The 26,732-nt window shown below is 39.1% G+C and overlaps 1 protein-coding gene across 7 annotated transcripts in view; it reads right to left on the minus strand.

Annotated features, from left to right (window-relative positions):
- Positions 1 to 26,732, minus strand: part of LOC131458280 (RNA-binding protein Musashi homolog 2) — a 313,476-nt gene that overhangs the window by 201,700 nt on the left and 85,044 nt on the right. For all 7 annotated transcript variants that reach the window (XM_058627237.1, XM_058627235.1, XM_058627233.1 and 4 more), the window contains exon 6: positions 2,710 to 2,802. In XM_058627237.1, coding sequence (XP_058483220.1) covers positions 2,710 to 2,802 — 93 coding nt within the window. The remainder of the gene's footprint in view (positions 1 to 2,709; positions 2,803 to 26,732) is intronic.

The following is a 26,732-nucleotide window of genomic DNA, read 5'->3' on the forward strand; positions in this document are numbered from 1 at the left end:
ACCTCTTTTTGCTCGGTGTCTTGTCACAGCCACAGTCCACACATATCTACTCTGATCCCCCTCCCCGCCCCCCCCGCCCCTTTCTGCACTACACACTCAAACCTCTACACACACACATACCTAATCATGCACCCACATAAATACACTTAATCGCTGACACACTCACGCATGGCAAGAGCAGTATGGCAGACACATCCAAGCATGCACAAGTAGGCTCTAAAAGCAGCACACACAGAAACATGCACACAATCTCGCTCAATCAGTCTGATTTGTTGGTTTCCTCCTAAGCATTTGAGGATTCCTTGAGGAGGGAAAAAACTTTGTATAATCAAGTCAATTATGTCATTCAATCAAGTCGAAAATCATTTCAAGCCCTTTCTCGGATCAATTGATTGCAAAGTCGTGCTGAATATTTGCTCGCCGCGTTGTATTGTGCAAATAAGGCATCTTTACATGGAGCGGCAGCGCGGGCCATTGTGAGGTCTTCATAGCCACTTCCATAAAAAAAAAAAGACCAAAACAAAGTCCTTCACCTTCCACACTTTCAGCCACAAAAAACACACACACAAAAATCACACTGGCTTTTATAGGCGAAAGGTGGTTGCCTATTGTCAGTTTATATTCATTTGTAACAGCTCTTTTGTCTCCTCCAGGACACGGTGCATTATGTGCCCATGAAAAATCCATCCTCAGTGAAATTGTTTAAACTCAAGGTCAAGTGATGATGTTAGAGGAGCTGTATCAGCTGAAGGTGACCTTGACTGATGTGGAATATGACATGAGGGAAATGGATCTCCACTCAGCGTAGGGAAATTATCTGTGAAATGATGCCACTGTATCAAAGCCTGTTTGTGTGGGTGCGCACACACCCATGTGTTTGTGTGTGTGTGTGTTTGTGTACGATGCCTGTCCTTGCATAAGAGGTTGTGTGCATGTATGCCTCTTTCAGTTGGGGGAACTGGTCATGAGAACAGTGTGTACGTGGGGGGAAAAAGGCTGAATTTAAATTAAGTGGGTGTGTCTTCCTTGCACAACACAGTGGAATAACGCTGTCACAATATCCACATTTCAACTTGGATTCCAACACCAAGTAATATGTGATTTTAATATTGTGCCAACACAGATATGGAAAAACATTGCTTGTAATGTGTTTTATTTTTTTACTGAGGGCTTTGGTCATGGCAGCTGGTTGTCATTGCTCGTTTGTGCTCTTGTGTTGTTGTTGTTGAATATGCATTAAGGGCTGTGTGAAGCTGTTGCCATTTTTTTTCAGCTGTTTTTGTGTCAGATTCCAAATGTATTTGTATACCTGTTGGGACAAAAACCTAAAATGCAGGGAGAGTTTAGGTTGTTTTTTTGTATGGTGTACTGACACATCCCTGCTCTGGGAACCAGAAGAGACATGGGCTACTCATTTTAGCCACTTAACAAATTAGGCTCACCTAACAAGATCTGTTATATTTTATGAACATGTTTGCTGGTTTATCTCACCATTAGACAACCTTTCCTTCCATGTGTTTAGCCTACTCTTCTATACCAAAGTCCATAGAGAATATCCAACCTGTCCTCCTACTGAAACATAACTATAGGTCATTTTGGCCAAACCCATCACTACGTTTTAAGCGCACTTTAAGCGTATTTTTCAACTCAACTATACACAGGTGTTAGTGAGATTAGGGTTAGGGCAAAAAAGACAGGGTTATTTGGTAAAAATAAAAAAAATATTTTTTTAACCTCTGCGGAGCTACTGGATGACGACACATCCAAGGTACCAGCTTGCTGTCATATATGTACTACTGCTACTACTACTGCTCATGTACTACTGCGCTGGTTTTGAACCCGTAAATATAGGTCTTAATTTCTGCATACAACCTACATTGTCGTGTTTTATGAGAGGACAGTCTTAGAAAATCAGCGTTTTTAAATTGCAGGAGCTGCCAGTACACCACTGCCTTGGTTGGTAAGTTTGTGTGATGATTCAGACACAAAATAACACACTATGACTGACCTGTGGAGGCAGCAGTGGATCAACAACTCTTGTGTGGTGTGATATAAAATCACTGATTTTCTCTATGGAGCGTCTTACAAAGCAATACAAACTTCCGATATCAGCCAGAAAAGGCTGTCTTAATAGTGAGCGTGTATTTTAAACAGGACAGATGCATGAAAGGTAGAGAGAGAAGGGGAGTGGACATCCAGCCAAGGATCCTTGGCTGGATGTCCACTCCCCCCCACAACCAAATAAAATCAGTTTTTGCTCGTGTCACCTCTGGCAACCATCTTTTAAGAGAAAGTAAGTGTCGCTGTCTTCTGGCACAGGAGGCACACAGGGGGTGAGCTTAATGCAGTCAGTGCTAATTGTGTGTCAGTGGCTCATACAACCACACTCTGAAACACCTGAACTGTCCCTTTAATGCTTAAATTAGTGTTGGCTACTGCTGGAGTGGTGACCATGTGGTGTGAACCGCAGTGTATCTGTCAGAGTGACAGCAGGGGCTGTGCACCAGTTGTGCAGCTGAGGCATTAATTAATCAAAATATATTTGTTGTGTGTGTCTGTGTGTGTGTGGTTTATCTCAATGATTATGATACAATGAAATCTGATTTGTTGAAATACTCTAACATCCAATATGCAATGGTTATTGAGACAGCACAATAAAAAGAAGCAGCAATACAAAAAAAAGAATAAAATAAAATAAAACAGCCTTACCTTCCCAAACTGTTCAAAATACTGCTTCACATCTTCCACTACTGTATTGGCCGACAAGCCGCCCACAAATATTTTCTTTGTTCTCGTGACCATCTGTAAAACAAAAGGGCAAGAAGAAGAAGACGGTTAGTGATAAAAGGCTTCAAATGCCGTGTACGGCACCTTTAATGAGGCTTTAAAGACAGAGTGTGCAGAACCTGTGCTGAGGAAGACAGAGGAGTGAGGACACACATTTGCTGAACAGGTTCACACAATGAAGAATCAAAAAAACCTTTAATATTTCAGTGTCAGGAACAAGCACAGCTTTGTGTCTTTATCCTCCTATCTGCTTTGTGAGTTTCTTTCACATCAAAACAGAATGTTGGAGACTTGAATTTCACACTTAAAAGTGTCTTTAAATCTTTATGAATAATACAATGAAAATGAAAGTACAAGGACTTTCAGGGAATAGTTAATGAGCAATGTGAGATGGAATCAGAGTGCATTAAAGCCTCATTTAGTTTCAAACAACAAAAATAGTAAGGATTATTACCCACAGTATCACAAAGGGCAGGAACATTTGCTGCAAAGAGTACATGCTAAATTTAGAAGGGCAATTTCTCAGGGTTCCACAGTGACAATCCAACACCAGCGTGACTGTCACGTCTTATTTGCATCCTGATTGCAGCACATCTCCTCCTCAAGTCAAACCAAAACATTTTATATTAAACAGCCCTGAATGAATGTGTATTATTGGAAGGTGTAAAACAGTACATGTGAGGAAATCATGTCTATTAATTATCTGTTAAGGCCTGATCCATGCAGTGAGAGGCTGTTCAAACACTGTCGGAGGGAGGACTTTCACCTCACCTCACCCTTGGTCTCAGGTGACCTCTTGTAAACATACAGAAGATGACGAAATACAGTAAATGATTCAGCATGTTAGATACAGAGAGAGCTACCTTAAATTAAATGTAAGAATAATGTTTAGGGCTGCAACTAAATATTTTAATTCTTACTAATCTGTCTTGTTTATTTGAATAATAGATTGGCTGTTTGGTCCACAAGATGGTCACCAACAAAAATATATCCATAATGTGTTGATAAATCTCAAAAACTTTTAATATCTATGATTTTTTTTTTTTTTTTTATATAATAGTTGGTGATTATATAAGTAATCAATAAATCAGTAGTTGATTAAGTGAGCAATTGGTGTAGAGCTAATAGCATTAGTGTAATGATATCCATGGCTGGTTCTAACAATTATTTTAAACCTCAAAATAATAGTAAATGGTCTGTATTTATATAACGCTTTTCTAGTCTTGATGACACTCAACGCTGCTTTACACCACAATTTTGCCATTCACCCATTCACTCACACTTTCATACAGTGCATATACCTGTATGTGCAGTGCATTTCCTACCACTTATCTTTCATACCCATTCACAGCCGTAGGGAGCAACATGGGGTCAAGTGTCATGCCCAAGGACACATCGGCATGTAGACTAGCAGAGCCCAGAATCAAACCCACAACCGTCCAGCTTATTAATGTGAATGTGTTCTGGCTCCTCTATGACAGCTTTGTTTAGTTATGGGAAAACAATATGACTAATGACATGGAAGACTGAACAAAAGCAAACCTGTGCAATGCTGCTATAGTATACCTAATGATGGAACAAGCGTTCTTGGCTGCTGGAGAAAGACCAGTTGTCTTTTTTCTCTGTCTAGGTTATTGTGAAAAAAAACACTTGCACCATAATCTTTACCTGTCTCTTACAAATGACCAAATCCCTGCTACAGCTTGAGGATTTACCGATATGCAGCACATAATGACTCCAGACGCACAGCTCTGTGCTGTGATGGTAAACAAGAAAACATCAGCGGAGGAAGTCAAAGCTCTGATCTCTTTTAGATCACAAAATTAAACAAAAGGAAACTAGGGATACAGGAGGAAATAATCCACAGCAATTGAGTGTCGAAAGAGTGTAGCTTAATCAAAATGCTGACCAAAACACTTTCTATCTCTGTATAACACTGAGGAAACAAAGAAGCAACATTCAGCTCGAGCCGAAGAAACCATCTGTCAAGTGCTTTCCAGGTGCATGCAGTCTCACAGGCTCATAGCCCGCACATATGCATGCAGCCTCCCACACATGGGCCCTCTCTTTCTTGTTACACTATTTTTTTTTTCCCTTGCTTCTGTGATTTTCATGTCTTTTATATTGTTTTGTCACGAAATGAAATCAAGCCAGTGTTAAAAACATTCATGGAGAAAATAGACGGACTGATCCCAATGTGCTTTCATGACGAATAAAGTATATTTTCAAAGGTCCCCCTCATAATTAGTAGAAAAGAAGACGAGTGTTCTGTGCGCAGCATGAACTTGGTGATGGTAACGACACATGTAAGAGTTCTGATCATACATCGCAGAATTACATTAACAAAGAGCAAGGATTTCAAAGGGAGCAACAGCTTCACTTAGTCATTTAGCATTGGTTTGCGTAATTGAAAACAAATCTAGGTGAAAGCATTGTTAACTAAACAAAAATTACTCCAATTTGACACCATACATGTATCTAAACAGGATATTTTAACAAGGTCAAAAGGGAACTTGGGGGCACTATGTTTATATTTCATACATATGGAGTATGGATGGGCATGAGTATTTGATTATTTGAGTGTTTGATTATTCATTTGAATACAAAAGTCAATCAGTGACTGTGACTATTATTATATAAATTATTATTAAAAAAGATACAAAACATGTTTTATCAAAGATTGCATAATTAAAACTATCTGTGCTTTTATTATCATACTATTCATAGTAACTACCCGATTTGTGCTGCATCTATTATCACAAGGTGGCAGCGACGTCATGTGTGTTTGCAGAAGTGATTGAACAGAACAAATTGAACAGATTTCTTGAATGCATCTCATTAGCTGTTCATTAGTTCAACAAAGGATGTAGACCCTGCATTGTTTTCACTAGCTCTCATGTGCTGGATTGTTGTATTTATTACATATTTACTACTAGTACTTGTTTTTTTTTAATGGGTAATTAAGGCAGTAATTAGAAATAATAAGGAAACAATAATGTATCAATTCAAAATGAGTCAATAAATATATAGATCAGTCATATACATATGTATACATATATATATACATATATATATATATTTATATGACTCTTTTCATATTCCACATAAATACGAAAGCATCAAAAGAACCTTAGTAATTACATGCAGAGCCAAGTGCATGTTAATGTCATCTGCAGTTTTATCATGGTAAGTAATGATCAGCTAATGAAGCACAGCAGTAAGACTGTTATCTGAGCCTGACACACTGAGTGGTCAGTGAAATAAAGTCAGTTTTTGTTTTCCTTCCTCAGGTGTCACCTTCAGGCAGAAAATCACTGCTACCCTCCTGTTGTTAGAGATCTAAGAATAGCAAAGTCTCACCCATCCAACTATTTAATTTCCTGCTGTGTAATGAGCATCACAGGTTCACAAGGAAAGCCTATGGCAATGAGTATTATTTTACCCACTTCACAATGGATATGCAAAATAACAAGTGGGTGCTTTAGGGTTATACGCTGGCCAAGACCCAGTCGCTGCATCATCCTCCATCCTCCGCCCTCCTCTTCCTCCCAACATCATGCCTCAGGCCACAGGGGTTATCAGGGTTGGATGCTGCCATCAGCAACCCCGAGCCAGACAAGTGCAGATAAACTGGCTTTGCAAGAATTTATCAACATCACTTTTATCATTGGCAATCTGAGTAAAAAATAAAAAAATAAAAAAATAAAAAAATACAAGTCAATGTTCATCGATGCTTGTCTCTCTCTACAACAGCTGTTTGCTCCACCTCCCCTCGGGCCACATCGCCCCCCTCCCCCTGCCCCCCCAATGTGTTGGTCTGGAATTAGTCATAATCTCAGGATTGAATCTAAAAAGCAGATCAAATCCAAAATCATTGAATTTCACATTATTATTTTACTAAGCACAGACTGTAAAATGTAATTAAAAAGCAGCAACGGCATTTTAGTTCTGTTGTGTGCCGTATGTTTCTTTTTCAATGTCAGTTGAATATTTGTTACACAGTTGGTGCATTATATTGTTGATGTGCTGTTAAAATAGACCGTATATTATATTAAAAAAATAGGCATTGTCTTGTGGGTCACTTTTGAAACAAATCAGGAAATGAGAACATACTAAATATAGTAAATGACATTTTATATAGCACTTTTCTAGTCTTTACACTACAGTTTTTGCCATTCACTCACACAGCACATATACAGTATGTGTAGTGCATTTTCTATCACACACACACTCTACCACTGAGCTACTGTCGCCCGTAGCCACTAGAAGGACAACTCAATTTCAATACAAATACAACTCTTTCTTAAAGTCTATGGGAAAATGACCCTGCTCGGGTTGTGGCTGTTTGTCTCAACAAGACGTCAAGCTTTGGATGAGGTTTTGCTTCAACCAATCAGCTGACTGTTGTGGGTCTAGCTCCACCCATACCATACCGTACCATTACTCTGATACCCTAAGGGATGGGTACTGAAAAAAGTCAGCGGTTGGGGGCAGTTATTTTGGTACTATTCCTAATGGAAACTCAAAAAAACCTGCGAAAACAAATATGTAACCAAACCAAACCAAACCGTCCATCTGTTGCAAATTTGTGGAAAAACGGACAATAAAGTATGTAAAAAGTACATGATGGACACGAGTGTGATTGACAGATGTTTTGTCCAATAGCAGCCAGATTGTGGTGGACCTTTGTGAACTTCTGGTTGTAAAACTTCAACATGGTGCCGGCCAAAATCACGATTCTGGAGGTTTCAAATTGGGAGAACAGGTTTTTATGGGTGACATCACAGCCAGTTGCCACTTGGTTGTTAACAGCTTTTAAAAACAACTGTATCGGACTGATATGGACATTGGTAGAGACTCCATGCTCAGCGCCTTGTTCCATCAGGCTGAAAGCAGTCGACTTCTCCCTCATGTCTTTTTACTTTGACTGCCCAGTAGCTAATGGGATTGCTTGAGTACTGGTACGACACAATTACTGTCTCTATTGTTCTCTCCATGGTGACAGCAGACATTAAGCCTCTTAGCTTTACATTGTGCGTCTCATTGTTTCTGAGATACTAGGAGCAATATGCTATTAGTGATTGTCCAATCTTTTTTGGGTGTTTGATGCATTAAAAATTCAAAATTTCAATTCATCAGTCATTTAAAGATTCAAAGAACAGCCATTCTTTTTAGCGCAAAACGAGAGAGAATATAAAAGTAGAGCGGCTGAGTTGATTGGATGAAATGACTTTGGAATTACATTTTAATATGACATGGATGATTTTGGATATACATTTTCTTTTATAACAAATCACAGAGTACGCAATTATGACCATTATGGAAGAGAAAATTCCCCCCACTGCACTAATTGTTCTGATCATCTGGATCCAGCTGCAGTATTTTAAAAGTCATTTTCGACAACATGTCAGTTCAAAGTGACAGATTTAAAAATGGACCACTCTTCGACCCAGTTTTTCCCCTTAACCTGATTTTCCAGACATTCAGTTATTTTTGCACATCCAAAAGAGACAGTAAGTAGAGTTATGAGTGCGCACGAGGTAGTGCATGTGAGCTCACATATGAACGCAATCTTTCTAATTTCTGTAGTGTATGAGGCTGCGAGTGTGGAGGCCGGTAACAATTACTGCCCTATAGTGCATTTCCATGGTAATAGAAGCCATGCTGTAGACATTTTAAAAGGAGAAACTTGTTCGGCACTCTTCTTTTCACCACCTAGCAGTTTTTAACACCTCAAAAACAAAGAAAAAAATGAATGTACTTTTAGGAAGGTACATGGTACTTATATACACACAACCTTTAATCATTGAGGGGGAACCCTCATTTGCAATAGTAGAGTTCAATTTCCCTAATCCACAAATAGAAACGCCCTTGTTCCGACCAGGTCGCAAACCCGGGTCATCTTGCTGCAAAGGCAAGAGTGCTGACCACTACACTGACCATGTGGCCCTGGATACAATATTATTTTTCTTAATAACGATGAATTTCAATATTATAATTATATAATATTAAATATGTCTTTTTAAGAGGGTGGCCTTGTGGGTAGTTTGGTGTGGAATTCTGGTAAATGAAGTATGCAAGGGAGTGAGCTGCAGAGAAGTTTATGTGTGTGTGTGTGTGTGAACTAGTCTGTCACCCAGACTGTTTGTTGTAACCACTAATGAGCTAAGCTAGCATAGCCCTAGTGGCCTCCACATTAGAGTTCAGAGCTAAGAGGCTGGAGGGGTATCAGCAAATCACACATCATCAAGTGAGTCGTGCTGTGTCAAAGACGCCTGAACAACAAGGTGAATAAACTGGACTGGAGGCAAATACGAAAAGTGTGACAGTGATGATGCACCTTTCTGGACCTTTGGTAACACAGAGGATGGGAGAGATGACACTGCTTTGAGAAAAAGAGAATGATGGGAAAAGAAACCAAGATGATGATCCTGACGTGGTGGAGGAAGTAGCAGGTACGGTGTCCAAAGTTTAGGAGAGAGATTTACAGTAATGCAGCAGAAATGTAAAAACAGGATGATTACCAGGAGGTAGCTTGTAAAAAAATATACTGTGGTCAGCAGCTGTCGGCAGGTGGTTTAAAACTGGCCTGCCAACATCAGTATTTGGTCCAGCAGATGATTTCAAAATATCGATTTTTTCACTTTTTTTAACAACTGAAAGAGAACTTAAAGAGATTCTGTTGCTGGAAATGATGCTTAACTGAAATGTAAATATGATGCACAACGTCCACATTATCACTAGGTGACTATTGTAAGACGTTTGGAGACACTTGCAACAGCTGGTGGCCTTTGTTACTCTTTATTTTTAAACCAATACATTTACTACATGTGTCCTTTTTTGTACAAGATTAGATATCTTAGATTAGAAGAAAAAAGTTTAGTCTGGAAAGACCTAATAAAAATTGACCCTAGGCCATACCTGTCATAACCTGTTGTACAGGATAATTGTAAGTGTTCAGAGGTCAATGGATACCCATTGCATTGTTGCTGCCTTTGCAATCCATTGTTACCTTTTTATTACATTTATTTAGACACACATTTTTGAGCCCTATGGATGCTGTTTTTATTTTAAATTAGCTGTGATGATACTGTATATAACAGTTTCACTAGTTATGATTGCACTGTTTGGATTTAAAAGCAGCCCCACAGACATCTGCCATCTTCGCTATAAAACACAACTCAAACTGACAACACACATTTATTATGAACTAAACTTTGCATTATCATTGTAACCTTAAGTGCATCACATTTGGTTTAGAGAAAAGTCGGCATTCAAGGCAAAAAATATAGCTATTCACCGGCACTCTATAATCAGCAGATATGAGTAGGTGCTAGTATTTCAATTCAGCATGAAAAATGAAAGCTGTTGTCAGTCCACGTGAACACAAACATCTGATTCAGGTCATGTAAATACTGTCCAAGAGAGTACTTCAAACTGACTGCTCTGTTTGTACACCTCCACAACAATATCCAAATCATACCCTTCAGAGTGCACGCTTGCACACACACACACACAGGCAGCTGGCAGCCAGGGAGAGCATACTGTAGAGGTTAGCATGGCAGAAACAACCTTGACAACTGGTTAAACTATGTCATTTATTCATAACCATCTAAAAACATTATACATATTTCTATTGCATAAATATATCGTAAATTAATCTTTCATCACCAAAGTAAGATATACAGTATGTAATTAGCTCTGATAACATTTGTCTCTATTTCAAATTACTCATAATCCAAAGAAGTAAAGATTAGATCATGAACAAAAAGTGGACTGAGGCCATTGCAGGGGCGGTGTCAAGTAAGAAATTGAAGTAAGCACTTTAAGATACAGGTGTCAAACCCACAGGCCACATACTGAACAACTTCCAGTTTTTTCTTTAGACCGGCCCCCTTTTAAACAGACTTGATGCTCATTGGCCCTCGCATCATTTGGGTTTGACAGCCCTGCTTTGTGTGTTAAATCCATGCTGGAATATTCAGAGCTGATTTTGGGCTCCTGAAATGCCATGGTATCAAAACCAGTAAAATGTTCTCTCATACAGTAGCTATTGTATGATGTGTTTTTAATGACTCAGCAGGAATTACTTGGGTTGTGTGAGGCATTGAGTGACATGACCTCTCCCCGTATGGGTTAGTGCAAGCAGTCAGTCAGCTGGGTTTTTAAGATACGAAGGCCAAACGACATGACATTTTAGAGCTGTAATTGTAAAAAAAAAAAATTTTGTAATATATATAATATTTTTGCTTCAGGTTATGAAACAAAGTCAACCTGGCCAGTGAACGGTGGAGGTAACAGCCAAGTAGAGACACTATTATGTAAAGCTGTAGTCTCCAATCAAGTATAGTCAATATGTTTGTGTCCAGTTGAGTGTAAACTCCCTTTGGCTGTACAATCAGTCCAGCCAATGTTAAATTCATCGGGAAAGAAAGTATAACATCAAATGACTTCCAGGGTGAATCCACTATTTATAGTGGTGGGATATAAAAGGGATATATGGAGACTCTCCAGTCCAACTTATGTATTGTTTATTGCTTATGTATTATTAATTTTATATGGAGATTTATTTACAGCTATACAGTGCCATGGGATAGGATTATGTCAGTTTTGTGGACTACCACTTCCTGATATTGTTTTGTGGATTGGTGGTTTAAGTGTGATGTTTAAATAAATAATAATACCATCATTACATATTCTAGTAATGAAGCACCTGTACCCACTCCGTTGCATTTCTTATCCAACCAAAGTGGGCACTGCACACACTGGTGCCATTCATTTGTCCATGTGAGACCTGATGGGAGCGGCTCGTTTAGTGATATTTCTACTATTTCTTGCATTTCTCCTCCAAACACCGTCAAAGTCAGCACTGCACACACGGATGCCCTCAGTAAGTCACCTGCCAAGTTTGAAGCCTGTCAAGTCAAGTGACCTGTTTGACAGTGATGCGACTAACAGACGTATCTAAGTTATACAGAATAAATGTAATAATGGACTCTACCACACAGGCTGCCCATGGCCAAGTTTTGCTGATTCAAATGGTCTGAGCAAGATACCCAATGTCCAAGAATTTCCAATGATTACTTAAGTTGGATTTATTCTTATCAAAATAAAATGAACTGACTGAAGCAGTTTATGATTAATCATGTAACTTAGATGACTTAAATAGCCTCTGTTTTCATTTGTCTGTCCAAATCCCACTGCAAACATTACATTTTTGAACATACATTCAAATTCCAGACCAACACAGATATTTAAGAGAATGCCACAGGAATCAATGCATTCTGGCCGATTTGCATAGATACACAGAGCTGTGTGGAAACAAGGCACAAGTGTAAACAATGCACCTGATTATGAATCCTTATATATTGTGTAATATTGTGCTCTGTGTGCACGTATTTTCTATAAAATTAGGGGCTGCTCTGAGTGATAGAAGAGAAGCCTGTAGCCCACACTGCGGCAAACACGATATTATTGCTTTTTTGGAAACTTTGGAACTTTTACCTATGGCAACATACCCAGCAAATTCAATTCCAACAGCCTCTGTGGTGTACACAAACATATTTTGTTATGGTTTTGAATATTCGTACGGAAATGAAACTGCAAAGAGTAGTCGTGAACGTAATTTACTATCCATGTAGGATTTATCCATTTATTTTCTCACATATTGTGAACTATTATGCAGATCTGCATGCACATCCTTTCTTTGTCTTTGATGTTCTAAGTGTGTTTCCTTTAAAAATTCCATTCAAGAAGGCCAGGCTGTGATAGACAATGACCAAGACATTTAGTAGCTTTACAGGAAAGGTTGTAAGCTGACACTGTTTATACTGAGAGGAGGCAGAGGATGAAAATATTTATTCTCGGTTTACAGATCAATGTTTTCACCTTTCTCTGTCCCGACTTGAACGTTTTATATCCTTCAGGTACAAACTCTTGCCCTCTACTGTGAGTTAACCTGTCAAAATAATTATGGTAATGCCTGAACAACATATTACTATAATGTAAACATATCTAGTTATCCAGTGCAGTGTTTCCCACAGAATCACACAGGCTAGAGAGTGAAAGAAGAAAGAGAGAGCACTACACAGCATGCCAGTCATTGGTGCGTGGACACACACACACACACACACACACACGCACACACAGTTGTAGGTGGAATGAGCTCTAACTGTGGACAGTAAAAACTTAATGGACAACAGAGCGAGTGCATGATAGGGCAAGTGAGAGGGAGACAGCAAAACAGCATGAGGCAAATAGTAGTGCACACAGCTTAACAAGAAAGCTACAGAAGAAAACACTTCAGGGCTGATGTACAAACATGTCTGTGCTAATTTCAGATGTCACTCAGTCACATTGTGCACCTGATACTGTAGTATGACAAAGTATGGATGTGGTAAGAAGTACAGACACAGGTGAACCAATGAAGTGGTTGGGCTGGATAATGAGCGTTACGTAAGAGCACCTTTTGTGTATATATATATTTTTATTGTATATATATATATGTACATTGTATCATTGCAATAAAGTAATAAAAATGAAAAATAAATAGGAGCACTTTTTCTCTCAGGAATAAAAGCTGCTATGTCAGTATTTTTTTCATTCAAAACTTTATTTGACAAAGTTTAGTTTTTGCTCAGCTTAATATTTAGTTCATGAATATATTTTTATTTACAAAAAAAAACATACATATGGGACACAATAGCAGATTGGAGAGACAGACCACTTATTTTGTTCAATAAATGTTTAAATAAGTTTGGCAATTTTGTGTTTCATGTGTAGCTGTTATGGGGAGGGGGTGTACAAAAATATTGAAAAACAAATGTATACTGGCCATCGGCTGCAATGAGTTCTACAGATCGACATCATGCAACACCAATATCAGTCAACCTGCCAGTGAAGACAGGCAAACTGTCCTCCTTTTTCCTTTTCATACATGTGTATTCAGTGGAGGGAAGGGGGAAATTCATGGTTTCACACAAAAAAACATGGGAGGACATGTGTAAAGAGCGGCTGGTGACCTTGTACATAACTGCTGGTTAAAGCGTGATCTCCGATTTGCAGGAAAAATTCTCTGCCTCCGACCTGTCAGGTTCCACGAGGTCCTATCAGGCTTATGTGGAGTATTCACGCTCTTCAAGCGGAACTTTGCAAGACTGGTCACTTTTTCACCTTTTTCTCTTCAGCGCTCCTCCTACAGTTTTGGAGTGCATATTTTTACAACACTACCGTAAACATCCATCCATCCACCAATCCATCATCTACCTCATTATCCTCACTGTTACAGTCATGCCCATCGGCATCCATTTTGCATGCTTCTATGTTTTTCAATTCCCCTCATTTAAAAAAAGCCAGTGTGATGTTTACTTGTGTGTGACCCCTCGCACGGTCATATAGTCGTTTCCTCTTCCTCACTTCCACCAACAATATTTTTTTCTGCTACTTTTTTCGCCCGGCTCTGCCATGATGAACATCTGAGGGGGTGAGTTTGTAGTGCCGTGAAGCAATTCGCAAGACCTGAGACTTCACGAGTCTCCAATCTCCACGGAATAAGCCATTGAACCATCAAAATGGCTCTGAAGCTGTTCAATTAGGGTAAAAATACTGCACAGTTCTGCTTTAATTGAGCTTATCACTGGTGTCAAAATGCAGTTAGAGGGCGCTGATTATGCAATAAGCTGCAGGCTTAGTACAGCCAACGTAAAAAATGAAGACGCACAACAAGCAGCATTCGCGTCCCCATGCCGTCGCTGTTTACGCTACACTCGCGAACATCTGTACATCTGCCCCTAAGTTGTTATTATGAAAAGTGCACATCAATTTCGGCTGATTATGAAACTGGTGTGCAAACTATAACATGGTGGGCCACCGCATAATTAATGGGAAACACTGCATCATGCTGCAGACTGTCCTTAAACTCCGCACGTCCAAAACTTTTCAATTTAGCAGGGTATTAACTGTTACCACTGATGTAATTGAACACAGCTGTGGCTCACCTAATTTGCATGAAGTGCCACAAAATAAAGTCTGGATTGTTTTAATGAAAAAATGTCTGGAAATTGCAGAAGTTTATGAATATTGGTGGAGAAGAAGACACATTTGGAATTCATAACAAGAGAGCTAAATTTAATACCATGACCTGAACAAAAGTGGTTAAATTATGGAATACCAATGTGGAGGATTTATGGTAAAAAATGATTGACTCACAGAAATAAATAGCTGCAATTTCTTTAGTCACAACTTCCTGTAGTATTTTTAACATCCTGCAAAAAAATAGCAAGTTCCATTGTTGTCATTGTTGAGGTGCTGAGCTCTAGAAATGCTACATTTGGGTTTTCTCTTTCTCTTACGATCGCTCATCTTTTCAACCTGTCTTAAGTTTAAGAACCATTTACAAGTTTTCAACCATTAAGAATTAATAGTCAATAACTACTGGAAAACAAGCACTTAACGTTGTTCAGATTGTCTCTTTTTTTTCCCCAGATCGTACTAATAATATTGAACAGGTTAGATTTATGATTTAGAAATAAGTTGTTCAGATATACAGGACTTAAAAATGTAAAATAAAATCTGATGTTATCCGTGTAACTTTTAATAGCACAGGATGTGTGAGTGAAGGCTGCACATGTATGACACGCCATGCTATGTGGACTTATTTTAAGCCGTAGCTGTTTTGTCATTTTGCTTCTGGAAACAAATAATAATAAAAAAAAAAACAATTAAAACATTATAATTATGATGAGGCAGCAGTAATTGAGTGGGTCATGTAGGGCTGTTCATTTCTTCATTTATGAGAGTAAAATATGTGTTATTATTTTATAGTAATGCATATTCATGGCGAGGTATGACAATCTAAACAGTTCAGGTGCTTCAAAGTAGAGGATACGGGTTATCCTCCATCTGATAAAATAACGGTGTAATTGCTGAACTTAAACATTTATGGAAAAGCACTTAAAGTCCTATCTCTCCAATCTGCAATTCTGCATTTCAAATACAAATAATGTCAAGTAAAGCAAATAAATAGATAAACAGGTTATCAAAGATCTAAACTTTGTCAAAGTATATTTTGGATGAGAAACTCACAGTTTTGGTGTACTGATCAGTCTTTATCGAGTGTCTATAACAAACACAACAAGTAATAACTGGCCAATTAATAAAATAATAGCAAAAACAAGTACTGAACCATTCTTTGTCAACATACAGTATACATTTAATGTATTATATAACACATATAATACATGGTATACATCAAGTCCTTGTCAGAGCTTTTCACACCTCTTGATTCCATTCTGCTCTGGATGAAATGACTTGTTCTTCTGTTCTTGTGCATGCACACAGATACACACACACAACTCTGCTACATGCACATGATTTTCTGAAGCAGTTCTCTAGCAGGTCGCTGAGATCACACATCCAGCTATGATGACAAGGTGCTGAGCCTTTATCAGGGCCCTCACCTCTTACACATAGAGGCTCACACAAACAGCTGTAAACACAGAGGTCCAGGCAGAGAGGAAGCAGACGGAGGGGGATTTCAATGTCATTTCTCATATCTAAAAATAATAGGACAGATAGATAGAGAGAAAAAAGCCATTGCACTTGTATTAAGCGACAATTGTTATCGTTCTAGCAATGGGGATATAATTACTGGCATTCAGATCCTGTCTGTGTCCTTGTTCATAAGCAATCTGAAAGCACCAGAGAGCATCTGTCAATGCAATGTAGTATGATCAAAGGCTTAGATGTTGTGCATGCACTATGGTCACACACACACACATGCACACACACCAGGGCCAGTCCAGGTAAACACTGCCTCTGCTCATTTGCATCACTACAGCTGACTCACAAAGAGAAAACAAAGCCACTGAACAAAAAACAACACAATCACGTATACTTTAGAGGGTGTTCACAGGATAATAAAAACAGAAGCAGAGAATAAGGGTGCTTTCACACCAGCCCTTCTAAATTAAATCCTAGTTTGTTTGCTCGGAAAGTCTGGTTTCGTTTCAGTAGGTGTGAATGCACAACCAAAATCTGATGCGCACCAAAGAAGCAAATTCTGGTCAGTGTAGGTCTCGGTTTGCTTCAAGTGAACCAAATGCAGGAAGTAGACAACAATTGCGGGTAAACACAACCTAAACATACGCGTGTGTAGAACGATAGCCGCGATGCGGCGTACATGTGTCATATGTTCACATAAATTAAAAGGATTTGATGCAGCTCCATGTTTTTTTTACATTACATTAAGAAAACAGTTATTATTTTACTTTTGATCAGACTTGCAGATATGCATGTAAACTGTGATGAGCATTGGCGACTAGCTCGAAGCACACATGCATTTACTTTTCTCTATGTGGCTGCAGCTAACCACAATGACAATTTAGCATCAACTTTAGAATCCTTCATTACGCATAATTGTTCACCAAACTACCGCGTCTCTTCGTCTCTAGCACTCTTCCAACAAACGTTAGGTTGATATAATATATGTTGATATTACAATATTAATATATGTTTTAGTTGGGCTAACACAATAATTCATTTGTTCTACTGTTCAGTCATATGAATGTACTTCTAATCTTCTGTTCGGAGTTGAGGATATGGGGTCGTGTCTGGTCCACTTCCACTTATCGACATGTCCTTCCAAAAAGTGGTACAATCTCAGCTTTAGTGTGCATAAATAGATTTGTAACTGCTTATTACAATACAATTAGGCCAAAGGAGATGAGAGAAGGAAAGATACTTAGTGCAAATGTGTAGTGACAGGCCCGAGCACCCAGACCCAGGATTACACTAGCTGTTTGCACACAGACAGAGATGTAAGAAGGAGAAAGAAGGAGAGCGACAGGAAGTAGGAGTTTGGGGTGGGGATGGGCTGTCAAGCACAGGGCAGAAGCTAATGACAACCCTGGCACAGACGTCTTTGAAGCGCAGCTCTGATCAGAGCTGTGATTGCCATCGCTGCAGGGACACCACTCCTATATTAACCTACGCTAACAGCTACTCTGTGAAAGTCACAGGCCCTTTCAAAAAGCCGACTCCTGCCGGAGCTGGCCATCTGTGGAGTGGCCCTGTGAAATGGCCAGCACGTGACTGAGGGACATACATGTACATGTAAAGGGGACAGTGTTTGCATATGGCCTCGCTATAACAGTGACAGTCAGGCTGAACATGGGGCCAGTTAGAGCTGATTAGCTCCACTTCCCTCCTCAACCCACTACAGTTATGAAGATTGATAGAAGCAGCTTAGAGCTGATTATAGGACCCTGGAGATGCATGGGCCCATACCCAAACAGCACATTCACACTGCATTCAAAATGAGCACAGCATGCCATCTCTAGGCACAGGCCAGGCATTAAGCAAACGTTACAGCAATAAGAAGCAAATAAGAGAAATGGACAATGCCAGAGGTGCTCTTAAGAGCTTTTTGAAATATGAATATTATGCTAATTAGGTGCCTGCTTTTGGCCAAATCTGGGACGTTTGAGCGAGCACGTTATGAACATTTAACACATTTCATAGACAATATATTGTGAACATGACTGGATATCTAAAACTCACTCCAGGGTTATGAGACACAGCACGCCTTCAAGTGGCTGTGGAGGCCTATTTAGCATGCAGAACACAGAAATTAATCTTGTTTTGACATGAACCAGTTGTGCTTTGAAATGCAAAAGAAAGAGAGAGGGAAAATCCATATAAGGTATCTGGGTCCTGCTGATGTCCAACAAAAGTAAGAAGTCTTCAGGGTGTTCTTGTCGGAGAGAAGGACAGTTGGAAGGCAAGCAAATTGGCGACTATATTTTAGTTTTATGTGACAAAAGTGGCTGAGTAACAAAATGGCTGTCGATGTTGAGGTCGGATGGCAGAAAAGCTAATGCGCGATCCCAGGGTGTTTGAAAATAGCTAGTGTTTCATTACTATCATAAAAAAAAATCTATGGCAATTTTGGTGTTTTATATAGGCTTACTTGTTTTAGAACTTGCTAAAAGGAAAACCTCAATAGAGCAGTGGCACCATTACAATGTCATTGTTGTCAGTGGGGCTGTCAGTTTGTATCATAATCTCAGCTAGGGCTGCAACGACTAGTCAACATAGTCAATGACGTCAACTAATGAAATTTGTCGATGTGAAATGTGTTGCTGATAACACATACTCGGCCTCTATAGGCTCAGTTTGTCCCTAAAGTCATTTATGTCTTTACACTGTGGGGTTGTCCGGGTTATAAGGCACTACTGTGAAGGAGTAGAATTAAAAAGTCCCAAGTTAACAATGAGTGTGACGGTGCTCGGAGTAATGCCAACGCAAAAGCGGCGCTAACACCCATACACATTATATATCGGTACATAAACCTTCTTAGATGATATAAATGAGACTGCTGGATTCATGTGTGTTAGGGTAACCCTGACATTTTCCATCGCTTTGGCTCTGGAGCGGTATTAGTCTTCTCTGTGCTCCTTGACTACGGTCTCTTCCATGGTGGCAGAGATGTCTCTGACGAGTTATACACTTTGATAAGATGACTGGACTTCTGCGCATTGATACATACAAGGCTCTTTGAGTGATTAGTCTCGAGCAACAGTCCGTTACACATGGCCTGTTATGCAGAAATCACAGATTGATGAATGGATCTATTGAACAATTAGAATTGAGTAAACCAAGCTGTGTAATAAGTAATGTTGATTAACGTGTTAAGTGCAGGGAAGTAGCAAGTCTTTCCACAAGCACTGAAGCTACCTTTTCCAACAACAAAGCACATCATACATGTCTCAGAATAAGCTCATTCATCCACAACAAAGTCAACAAGTCTCACCAAGGAAGTAAACACCGTCACTCTGAGCACACTGAACTATGAAATACTACAAACAGAGAGAATTATGAAAATTATCTTTAAAGCTTGAATCTTTTTTCTTTTTTTTTTTATAAATCAGTATTTTACCATAGAATAAGATATGTTCACTTAATTGAGTGTACAAATATGTATATATTAACATTACTAGCATTTATTCTGAATAAACAGACATAATTGTGACTAATAAAACTATCAAACAAATCAAAGAAACAATCAAACAATCAAAGAAATAATCAAGTGATTAGTCGACTACCAAAATAATTGTTAGTCGCAGCCCTAATCTCAGCTGTCTGATCCAACTTGAGGGAAAACAGTCAAATTTGATCCTTACAAAACTGTTGGAGTTACATACATGTATACAGCCTAGAGGCACATCAGACAACATGTCTAGAAGAGGGCACTGAGAGCACAGCTTGGCCTGAGATTGACTTTGAATGCATTCTTCTAATTCTAATAGTAAGGGTAATAATTAGGGATACACGATATTGGGCTTTTTGCCAATATCCAATATGTCAATATGGTCGATAGCCGATACCAATATATAAATAGGTTTTCTAGAGATGTTAATGTCCAGACTCTAATAATAAATACTGTATCCTTAAGTTAGTTTATTCCAGGACCAGAGAAATAGTCGAGTGGCAGTATTCTGTATTCTCTCATTACTTGAGCATGAACATACTCATTTCCCACATGATAAATGACCCAAGGGAATCCCTTCTTATGTGAAACTCTCCGCTGATATTGAAACACTGAGTTTATTGCCTGACTCTCTGTGAGACTTTTTCTTTGAAACATAGGGAGTTCCTCCTGTAAGCAGAGGTGAAGGCAAACAGCTAACTGGAGCTCTCTCTCTTTTTGTCTTTCCCTCTGGACTCTACTGTGATCGGTCAAGGTCTCCTGTGAAGCTACAGGTTTAGTTGTGAGGCTGTAAACACAGCCAAGAGGAAGTGCAGATAAGAAGTGTCGTCCTCTCTCAGACAATTTGCTTTCATCATCCTTAAAGTTTATTATGGCATTACTGATCAATAATCTAAACAATCTAGCCTACTGTGCCTTTTAGAGTTTTCCCCCCCAAACTTAATTAAACCTTTTTAATCAAATATGTACTTATATAGGATGAACAATGGCAAATGATCTGTGGACCTGTGATCTCTTCTTTACACTGTAGAGCCTCCTCATCTACTTTGGGTCACTTTGCTGTCCCCTCTCCCTCCCGCACTCCCTGTCTTTCTACTTAATACTTACATAGAGACAGGTAACTTTGTTTTAATTATATATTCCAGTGGGCCCCATGGTTGGTGGAGTGGTTAGCACTCTTGCAGCAAAATAAATCAATATTTGTATGCATGTTTCCTCCCACAGTCCAAAAACACTCTAAATTGACCGTAGGTGTGAGAGTGAACGGTTTGCCTCTATGTGGCCCTGTGATGGACTGGTGACCTGTCCAGGGTATACCCTGTCTGACACCAGCACCCCCTGCGACCCTCATGTGGAGGATCAAGCAGTAAAAGATGGCTGGTATAGTCCAGTGTCAGTGGTTTCACATACCATTAAACAAAAGTGAAAGACATCAAGGTTAGAGGTCAGCAGAATCATATGCTGAGAGCAGAGAATGGCAATTCAGCTTTGCATCGCAGCTAAACAAGTGTGCGTGTTCAAGGACACTGACTGTGTAAAGCTTCCGTACAATTCAAAGTGAAACTGAGCAACAGCCATTACTAGAAAACATTACAAATGCAACAGCGGGTGCGGAAGCTTTTTTTTATCCAGTAAATAATCTGTCCTGCCTCTGCTGTTTGAGTGGCAGTCTTTTCAATAAGTTGATGTTCTCTAGCATGACCCTTGACACTGATAGCAAATGTTAATTTCTGTAACAAGGCCCCTGTCTTAGTGCTGACAGTAAGCACTGGAGGGGAAAACAAATGGGATTTTAACTTCCAATTACAATAATGGCTTTTTGTGACAGGGCCCCTCCACTACGTACCTTGCCCCCCACCTCTGTTTTCCTTACACAAAAACACACACACGCAGAGCAAGAGTAGGAAAAACATGGAGGTAATCAGGTAGAACCCTTTATCTCTCTCTGGAAATGTGGTCATGTGACTGACGTGATAAGAAAAAAGGAGTAGAGGGTAAACAGGAGGAGGTGAAGCCACATACACCCTTGGCAGTTTTTATGAAGAAATAAATAGATAAATCTGCAAATATTTTGATAATTGATTTGAGCAAATTGTGAATAAGTTCTGGTTTATTTTCTGTGATTTTGTTTTGGGAAGTAACAACATTTGAGGTTTGGAAAACAATCCTTTTTTACTTTTTTGGATACTTCATTGTACAAATGTCTAACTGCTTAATGGCTAAATTGTAAAAAATAATCATTTAAATGGCAGCCCTAGCTATATATAGCAAACATTTTAGTTTGTTACATTTTTCAGGTTCTTAACTACTCTGTAGGTTAAAGCCGTTCAATGTGCATTCAACATAAAGGATTCAGAATTGAAAACATAACATTACAGTGTTTTTTGTGTGTTTTCTATTATTGAAAACCACTTGAAAGATGACTTTCTTGATTGAACTGATCAAATTCCTGCATCTACCACAGGGACATTGTAGGAAAGAATGGTACATGCGTTCCATCCACAGTCAAATGTCTTCAGTGCAGTTTCAAAACAACTTCTGGTCATTCTATTAAGGCATGTCTGAGAGGGACAGGCATAAGTGCATCACTGGTTACACAACAAAAAAAAACATCAGGGATGAGAGCACAGACAATGACATCTGAAGGACAAACACAGGTCTATAAGATAGCTTCACAACTTTTCTCTCAATTATTTTAACTTACACTCCAGGTTGCCATGGGAGCAAAATTTTAAAACATGAAACTGTCTTCAAGAAAATCTAAATAAAAGTACTTAAGGGCCATTTAATTACGATCACAAACTAAAGGATTACTCCATTCATTTAGTGATAGCTGAACAGAATAGTCCGATCATTTGTCAAGCTTTTTACTCAAAGGACTGACATCTCTTAAGACTGAACTATTTTCTCCATTTTACATCCTTAAAAAGTTTAAAATTGGTTGAACAAAATCAATCATTGTGAATATGGAAACTGTGAGAGACATTTTTCATCATTTTAGAGGGAAAGAAAGATTAATCATTTCATCAGGAAAATAACTGGCAGATTAATCAATGATGAAAATAATCATTAGTTGCAGCACCAATTAATTACGCCGCCATGTAAATGGTTTAGGCAGACTCCCTCACACTGGAAGCAGCAGCACTGTTGTCTAAATAGAAATGCATCCACATATGACTAACTGAATGCAACCTTGTTAATCATTTATAAGTAAAACAAACTCCAGGCAACTGCCAAGATGATGGAAACACAATTCATTGTACTTCAAAGTTAATTATGTGGATCATTGTGTTCCAAAAATAAACTGTAAGTGTACATCATTATGCACGGCACCAAGGTCATCAGGCATTCAGTATCTCCAGGAGCATGAATTAGACTTGCCACTGGCGGCATCTTGGGTGTTATATATTTATGGCTTTTACTGTTCGCCTCCAGGTCATGATTGTCAACTTTCCCACAGGAGGATGTCAGTCAGGACTCTTTAAAAAAAAAAAAAAAAGTACGAAAGGAAACCACTCAGCGCACCACTCTGGTTCTTACGCAGTGCAGTGAGCTGCTGAGGCTGAGGTGACTCAAGGCCGTCACACTCCGTGGCAGTGGACTAGCCCTGTCAAGGCAACATTCACGGGACAGGATCACTTCCTATGCAGCCTATTTAAAAGCACATGTGTTTTGTTTTGTTTGTTTTGCTAAAAAACTAAATGTTAATATTTTTTCTTTTGTTATAACGTGTTGACAAATGTTGATCAGTGTTTCTGAAACTTCAAAATGATGATGTTCTCAAAGTCTCTCACATCTTAGTTTGTCCACAAACCAAAATTATTATTTTTTTAGTGATGTATTTGTTATACGAAACAAAAAAAAAACAAGAGAATGTTCAAATTTAGAAGCTGAAGAATCAGAGAGTCAGTTTTATTGATTTAAAAAACACTAATGGATGAATCCTTGAAGTTAAAGCTATAGTTCATAACGGGTAAATGGTCTGTATTTATACAGCGCTTTTCTAGTCTTGATGACCATTTAAAGCTGCTTTACACTACAGTTTTGCCATTCACCCATTCACACCCATTCACTCACACATTCATACAGTGCATCTACTATGTGGTTCATAAGATACAAAGGGAGAAATAAAGGGAGGGAGGCTGGTTCATGTTGCTCCTGACACCCGTGCCGGCACCATGTGAATGGGTATGATCGATGTGTGACAGAAAAAGCGATGTATGAATGTGTGGGTGAGTGAATGAATGAATGAATGGCAAAACTCTAGGGTAAGAAAGCTTTGAGTGGTCGTCAAGGCTAGAAAAGAGCTCTATAAATATACAGACTATTTACCATAAAGAGTCAGGATGAGCTGAGTGAATCAAAGCGCTACACGCTTGCAGCGGGAAAATGAAACACGACTTCTAACCAGTAGGAAAATTAAATCATGTGTTGCTCAGTGTTAATATCGTTGGTAGTGGTTGTACATAAATCAAATTCAATTAAAATTAAAATGTTTTTTTTATTCAGGGGGAGTTTTTCACCTGACAGAACAGAGTGAATTGTGAATTTGGGGCAATATACAGTATATACATATATATATATATATATATATATATATATATATATATATATATATATATATGTATCTTATAAAGATTTGAATTGAGTAGACATCTGACACTAGGTTTACAATTTACTGTCCATGTGTGACAAATTTGGATCATCCTGCTCATGCACAAGGTATGATCCCTATGCTCCTGAGACGGTGAAGTCAATAACCTGTCTACTTCAGTGTTTATGATATATTTATCAAAAATAAGGTCTAATTACTTTGTCATTTGAAAATATTTTACATTTCATTTGTTTTTCATGCCAACTTCCTATTTTTGATTGTTGCATACCAATTCAAAACTTAACACAGGCATAGTGGAGGCAATTCTTATATCTAAATATATTATCACACGTTGAGAATATGAAGCTTGACTTGGGGAAAAAATTAATCACAAATATATATTTCCCCCCAAATCATTTAGCCCAAAGTCATAGCAGTTACCTATTTATAATTAATTATGTAATTTCAATGATAATAACAATGATTTTCATATTTAAAAAAAAAAGAAAATCATTTATTTTGCGTCTAGTAATCTGGCAGCTATTTTGAGTTAAAAGCATTTCTTTCTTTCTTTTGACAAAGGGCTTTTGGTCTCTGACAACACTGGCCGTGGTCCACTTAATTGATGTAATTAATGTTCATCATGGTGAGTGTTTGCTGAATGACTTCTAAACCAAGAGGCAGTCGGCTCCTCTCAGGGAAGAGAACTGGGCGAACGTGAAGCACTCCAGTTTTTTTTCTTTTTTCCCCTTGTAATGCTTCACAGGAATTTAGAAATGAGTGGAATAATTCCCAGCTCTTAAGCATGTTCAGAAGGGCTCAGCAGCAGGGGCTCAGCTAAGTTATTCTTCATGGCGTGTAGATACTGTAGCTCTCAGGCAATTCTGACCAACTACGTGGACACACATCCACTCAGCCCACAAACATTTAGTGGCAGGTGATGCATGTAGAGCAAGCTCGATGATACTGACTAGATGTCATGTAAAAAAGGGGACTGTTTACACTGTGGTGCCTGTTTTGCTGAAATGCCTTGTATTGTCCTTGATGCACCTGGATAGCGTTGTCTAGAGGTGACTGGAGTAAAGCTGAAAGAGGCAGGAAAAAATAAAGACAAGCTGAGAGGAGAGGAAAGGAAGAGAGTAAAATGTTACTTTGTGTGCTAGACAATATTTTCTTCTCTCATCTCTGGAATTATGGAAACTGCTTGTGGCTAGTGGAGGCCTCAGCTGCGGTGAAAATAGACCCCAACTGCCTCACTCCCTAACAATCTACTCCACATCCTCCTCATCTGCCCCTGAGCGGTGGCAGAAACAAACCAAAATGTCCTGCTCCTCCACTCTTTGTCTGTATTTCATTTCCTCTGAGGAGGAGGGCTCTCTTTAAAAAAAATATTCAGCCACTTTAAATTGGTATCTTACACTGACCAGGCTATTTTTTTGTGTGATTGAACTCGAGTCCTAATCCTTCAATGATATATCTTCTCAAGTCAGGTACCCTACAGCATAGTTATTGGTTGACAAATCTGCCCCGCCCCCCCTCCAATAAAAAAAAAAAGCTGGTTTTCCAAGTAGCACTTACACATCAGGCGTATAAATGACACTTTGGTCAAATGGATTTCAGCATGCAGTCCACACACACCCTTAACACGCTGCTGGGCCTCAATCTGGGCCTTGGCTCAGCCCACTTGCACCACCCACAGTGTAATTCACTCTCCAGCTACAGGCAGGTAGTGGGGCCTGACCCCCACAGCTCCGTCCATCAGTTCCTACTGACCTCCAGTGAGACGCCAATGAAACATGTCCACTGAATTGTGAGCAGAACAGGCTGCTTCACCCGGCTCCTGCTGACATCTTAGAGTTTTTAAAGAGTGGCAACAGATCAAGTCAGGTTCATGGCTGCACAGCCGGACCAGCTTGCCTCTGGCCTGAGCATTGAACTGCAGCGAAAGCTGGCATGGAGACATCAGGGTGTGGTTAATTTTTAATTGGAAAGATAAAACTGGGATCATTTAGGGTTTTAAAGTGCGGTGATATGACATACTGACACCTAGTCATAGCTGACTGTTATGAGCACGCCCCTGGATGCTCCCTCTCATTGAAAACATCCTGCAGATTGTAGCCACTTAACCAAAGGTTCACCTCATAAAATCTATCCCTGCTTGAATCTAGAGTACCTTTAGAAAATATATTTGCTGTTTTATCTCGCCGTTAGACATCCTTTCTCCTCTGACTGCAGACTCAAGATTGTAAACCGTGAGTAGACAGACAGTTTTGTGTGCACATGATGAGAACACAACAGTCTGAGAGGAGATGACTTCCGTTGAGTGAGTTACATAAAGTATGACAGTACAAAACAAAGAATGCA

The sequence above is a fragment of the Solea solea genome, chromosome 4, assembly GCF_958295425.1.
Source record: "Solea solea chromosome 4, fSolSol10.1, whole genome shotgun sequence".
Lineage (NCBI taxonomy): Eukaryota > Metazoa > Chordata > Actinopteri > Pleuronectiformes > Soleidae > Solea > Solea solea.